This window comes from Oratosquilla oratoria, chromosome 24, assembly GCF_046742065.1.
Source record: "Oratosquilla oratoria isolate Oo_2021 chromosome 24, ASM4674206v1, whole genome shotgun sequence".
Lineage (NCBI taxonomy): Eukaryota > Metazoa > Arthropoda > Malacostraca > Stomatopoda > Squillidae > Oratosquilla > Oratosquilla oratoria.
The window spans coordinates 57,513,657-57,518,319 of NC_134800.1; the positions used below are offsets into that span (position 1 = coordinate 57,513,657).

General features: G+C 43.8%; 2 protein-coding genes across 2 annotated transcripts; both read right to left on the reverse strand.

Annotated features, from left to right (window-relative positions):
• Positions 1 to 178: 178 nt before the first annotated feature.
• On the reverse strand, positions 179 to 1,222 carry LOC143038356 (protein FAM200C-like). Its single transcript, XM_076207389.1, has one exon. The coding sequence runs from the start codon at positions 1,220 to 1,222 to the stop codon at positions 179 to 181; it is 1,044 nt and encodes a 347-aa protein (XP_076063504.1).
• Positions 1,121 to 2,247, reverse strand: LOC143038263 (protein FAM200C-like). The gene is made up of 2 exons (XM_076207281.1): positions 2,195 to 2,247; positions 1,121 to 1,972 (listed from the first exon to the last, which is right to left on the reverse strand). Exon 2 carries the CDS (start codon positions 1,956 to 1,958, stop codon positions 1,290 to 1,292), a length of 669 nt encoding a protein of 222 aa, XP_076063396.1. The 5' UTR covers positions 1,959 to 1,972; positions 2,195 to 2,247; the 3' UTR covers positions 1,121 to 1,289.
• Between the last annotated feature and the right edge of the window lie 2,416 nt (positions 2,248 to 4,663).

The following is a 4,663-nucleotide window of genomic DNA, read 5'->3' on the forward strand; positions in this document are numbered from 1 at the left end:
CTATTTTCTGTCATTTCCCCTTGCACCCAATTCAACCATCCAGATTTCTCCCTTCATGTGTATGAGAGAAAGAACAGTTAAAACACACTGAGAGTATTTACTAGTTTATTTTTCAAATGCACTAACACAGCTAACATTAAATTGTATTGAATAAGAACGCTAACACTAACACAGCATTTTAGTGTGACTTCTGGCATTGTTTGCCTATCACGAGTCCTTCAATGTCTGGGGGAGTTATGGAGAGCGCACATCGAAGATCCGCCTCCACTTCCAACTTGTTGCGTGCCTTTGTTTTGAGGTGTACCAGTGCCGAATATCCTGTCTCACACAGATAGGTGGAAGAAAACTGGACCAATTTCCGCAGAGCATTGGTCGCAAGAAGCGGGTAGGTTCCTCGGACTTGGGTCCAAAACTCTTCCAGTTCCATATTCTGGAAGTCATCCTTCACTGCAGAGTCGTTTTTCAAGTCCAGGAACTCTTTCTGCCACGCGTCTGGCACATCACCAACGTTCCTTTGAAATGGGTCTCTGATAAGCTTGTTCTCGTTGCTCTCGTTTTTGATCCCCGGGAAGTAATACTTGAATTCTTCCTCCAAGTCTTCGAGGTGTTGTTTGATATCCTCGGCTATTGGATCAGGCAGACCATCCTCCATATCCTCCACACATTCGTTGAGAGCGAGGAATGAGGAAAAACTTCCACTCCCCGCTCTTTTCTTCCACAGTTCCAGTTTAGCCACGAAAGCTCTGATCTTGTCCGACTGAAAAAGAATGTTGGTCCCTTTGCCCTGCAGTTTCCTGTTGAGCTCGTTCAATGCACTGAAAATATCGGACAAGTAGGACAGCCGCACACGGAAAAACTCATCCTCCAATGCCTCCAGAAGCACAACATTCTCTTGGGCCCGAAGGAAGGCTACCACCTCATCAAACAATTCCAGGACTCGCTGCAACATGTTTCCCTTCGAGAGCCACCTCACCTGAGTATGAAATAGCAACGATTCGTGGTCGGCTCCCATGCCTTCACAGAGCCGACGGACCAGCCGAGTGCTCAGAGCGGAACCCTTGGTAAAGTTGACGTCATTGATGACAGTCTCGAGATGCTGCTTGAAGTTCTTGGTGAGAGTTCTCGAAGCAAGCACCTCTTTGTGGATCAGACAGTGTGTCGATTCCACTGCCGGATTCTTTTGCTTGACGAGCGTGACGAACACCGATCGAGAGCCAAGCATGGCTGGGGCACCATCCGTGCACACCCCAACCAGAGACTCCCAGCTGATGTTGCTGTCTTCGAAAAAGTCATTGATAAGGCCCATCACATCCTGAGCTTTGGTCGTGGTCTGGAGAGGTTTGCAGAAGAGGAATTCTTCTGCAATTCCTTTTTCGGTGGTATAACGAACAAAGACCAATAGCTGGGACAGATTGGCAACATCTGTCGATTCGTCGAGTTGAATCGAAAAAAAACTGTGACCCTTGAACCTTCTGAACAACTTGGTTCTTGATGCTCTCAGCCATATCATTGATCCGTGACCGAATGGTGTTGTTTGAAAGGGAAATCTGGGTCATCTTGTTGTGGGCAGCCTCACCAAGGACCAACTTCACGCACTGCAGCATACAGGGCTTTACCAATGTTTCACCAATTGCGTATGGTTTCTTCTCCCTCGCAATCTTGTACGAGACTTCGTATGACGCTTTCACAATAGCGTCCGTTTGCTGACGAAACGTTCCAGTTGAGTCCAGTCTCGTCTTCTTCAGATAATTTTGTTTCAGCTTGAAGTATTCACGATCCTTGTTTTGTAGTTCGGGATGGCATCCTTGAAGGTGTTCCTTCAGCTGGAATGGCTTCATGCTACCATTCCCCAAGGTCTTTGTGCAGATGACACATTGTGGCAGATGTTCCCCGTTATTCACAACAAACGTAAAACCGAAGTCTAGATACGCTTCTGAATATGTTCGTTTTTTCGACATGATCACTTGCGGACCTGAAAAGAACAAGAGAGATCATATTAAGACATGTAATAATTTACAAGGAGTACAGAGTGAGACCGAGAATTGCCATCCGGTTTTCGTATGCCTAGGCTACTCCAATTGTTCTCTTAAACACACTATACCTCTATTATACATTATTACATGTATATTATTACATTTTATACATACACAATACATATTATAATGTATAATAAACAGAAACTAACTGCATCCACCTGGTTTGGTTTGGTTTGGGGTTGAAGGGCGCTGACCGGGGGTGATTCTATGTCCTGCCACCACAACGAAAAAGCTTGAACTGGGATGGAAGCGTGGATGACGCGTGTAAACATTGTACCATCCTCGCCTTGCGCATGCGCAGTATCCAGCTACCACCATTACCACTTACCAATGTTACCAATTTCCGGACTTTTCTATTTCCGGACCTGTCTCGGTCTCTATTTTTACGGAAATTCGAGGTTTGAGTGTATTTTCTAATTATTTTCTGATAATTTCCAGAATTTTAATTCCAGACTAGAATTTCCCCCGTGAAACATCCAAATTTCCCCCCTAGGGAAAATTTCCCCCTGGTTGAGAACCACTGGTTTAGAGCCCTCAGTACTCACGGATTATAAAACGATTCTACTCTAGTTTACGCTGAAAAGTAAATATAAAGGAAAAACTCATTGTATTAGTTTACATCAGTTTTGGATGAGCGAGTTTGTTTCACCACACCCACTGGGAAGTAATAAAAACCATGATACACTTAGCGGTATGCTTTTGAGTGTGCTAAATGGGACAATGACAAGTCATAAGTTAATGCATTTCTTGCATCTCCGGGAAGGTCGCGTCTCGGCTTATAAGAGGAGTAATCGACCTTCCAACGGCACAGACATCGAGCCTGAGAGCTGCAAGCAACATGAAGGTTAAGGTAAGGATCGATCTGCATTCGTGGACCTGCTGAAGTCAAAGAATACAATACCTCCTGCATTCCCTATCGTACTTGTGATACCGAAAGACGGAAGATGAGTCAAAATGTACGACACTGACAATAACAACAATCTTGTATATTTTCCCAAGGTTATCCTGCTGTTGGTGGTGAGTGTGGCGTGGGCCCAGGCAGCCGCACTACCCGAGGCGGACGCCGACCCTCAACCCAGCTATGGAGGCTACGGTGGATACGATGGAGTATTCGGTGCAGGAATCGGAGGACTTGGAGGATTCGGAGAATACAGAGGAGAATACAAAGGATACGGAATAGGATACAGATGATACGGAGGATACAGAGGATACGGAGGTGGCTACCGTTATTATGGATGAGTGACTATGTCAAAGCATACCATCCCCTTACTTCTATTAATAGAATATTCCAAATGAAAGTTTCCATAAATGTAGGTTTTTTGTTTTCCCCAACTTGAAAAAATATTAGTCGAAATGAAGGGCCGAAGGAAAGCCCGTCTGTCTAACAGTAAACATTATTTTGAGAGTATTTGAGAATGGCGGTTGCTAACTCTCATCCGCCACTCTCGTTTCGTCCATACGCCTTTCACTTCTACTTTCCTTTCACAACTGTCTTTGTTTCCCACTGTTTTTTTTTTTTTTTCTAATATGTTATTGGTCTTCAATCGAGGTTGAATTAAACTGGTCATGTATTTTCTGATTTTTCTTCTTCAAACTGGTATACTTGATCTCTGAGTGTCACCCAAGAAATCCCCAGAGAATCCTAAGTTAATGTATTTCTTCCATCACCTCAAAAGGCCGCGTCTCCGCTTATAAGAGGAGGAACCGCTCCTCCACCTGCACAGAGCGAGCAACATAAACAAGGTAATAATCGATCCGCATTTTACAGAAAAGAAGCAGAAACAGACTATGAGTAAGGACCAGCCCTTTGTCACTCATCGAGTGGAAACTAAAAAAAATGTGTAACGTCACATAAATAAGGTTACTGTACATCACAGAGTAAAATATTTAAGTGGAATGAGAACTTTTTGAGAAACAGGTATTTGATGATGAATGTCAAAATTAAATTGTACGAAGGATTGACTGCGAACACGATGCTGTGTGGGGCTGATATTTGGGATATAAGGGAGGTGAAAAGGAAGACTACAAGTTTTTGAGATAATGTTTGCAAGAAATGTGTGTTGTAACAATGGGTAGTGTGAGAAATGTGAAGGTAAAACAGAGAACGAGGTTGGGAAGAAATTTGCCGAATGGAGTACAGTAGCGCAGAGACTATCTGAGGTTGTTTGGGCATCTGGAAAGAATGAGCAAGGAGAAAGCCATCAAATAGAGAGTGGGAAGCACAAGTGCATGAAGGGAGATGAAGATCGTGCATGAGAGAGATTAATGGAGTGAAGGGGGGCTTTAGCTGCACGTCGAATGTTTGTTGAGAAGGAAAGAGAGAGTGTAAAAGACAGGGGTGGAAGGAAGAAGTCTGTGAATGGTAGGAGTGACCAGAGGAATGTTCTTCTCATCATTCATCGTAACATATTTTGAGTAGCTGAGAAAGACTGTTCAGAAGATGAAGTGGTTGGGAAAACCGATGTCCGGATTTCGGGTCTTGTATGGAAGAGCTGTGCGTCGCTGAACTTAATTTCACCCAAACAGTATAACCTCTGCAGTATATAGACAAATTCTGATGCATAAGGAACTGCTGATAACACGCAAGAAAATTGGGTTTACACTTCTCCTTTAGCACCCACCAACAT

Coding starts and splice junctions, on each gene's coding strand:
- LOC143038356 (XM_076207389.1), bottom strand. CDS start 1,222: ATGCTTGGCTCTCGATCGGTGTTCGTCACGCTCGTCAAGCAAAAGAAT.
- LOC143038263 (XM_076207281.1), bottom strand. CDS start 1,958: ATGTCGAAAAAACGAACATATTCAGAAGCGTATCTAGACTTCGGTTTT.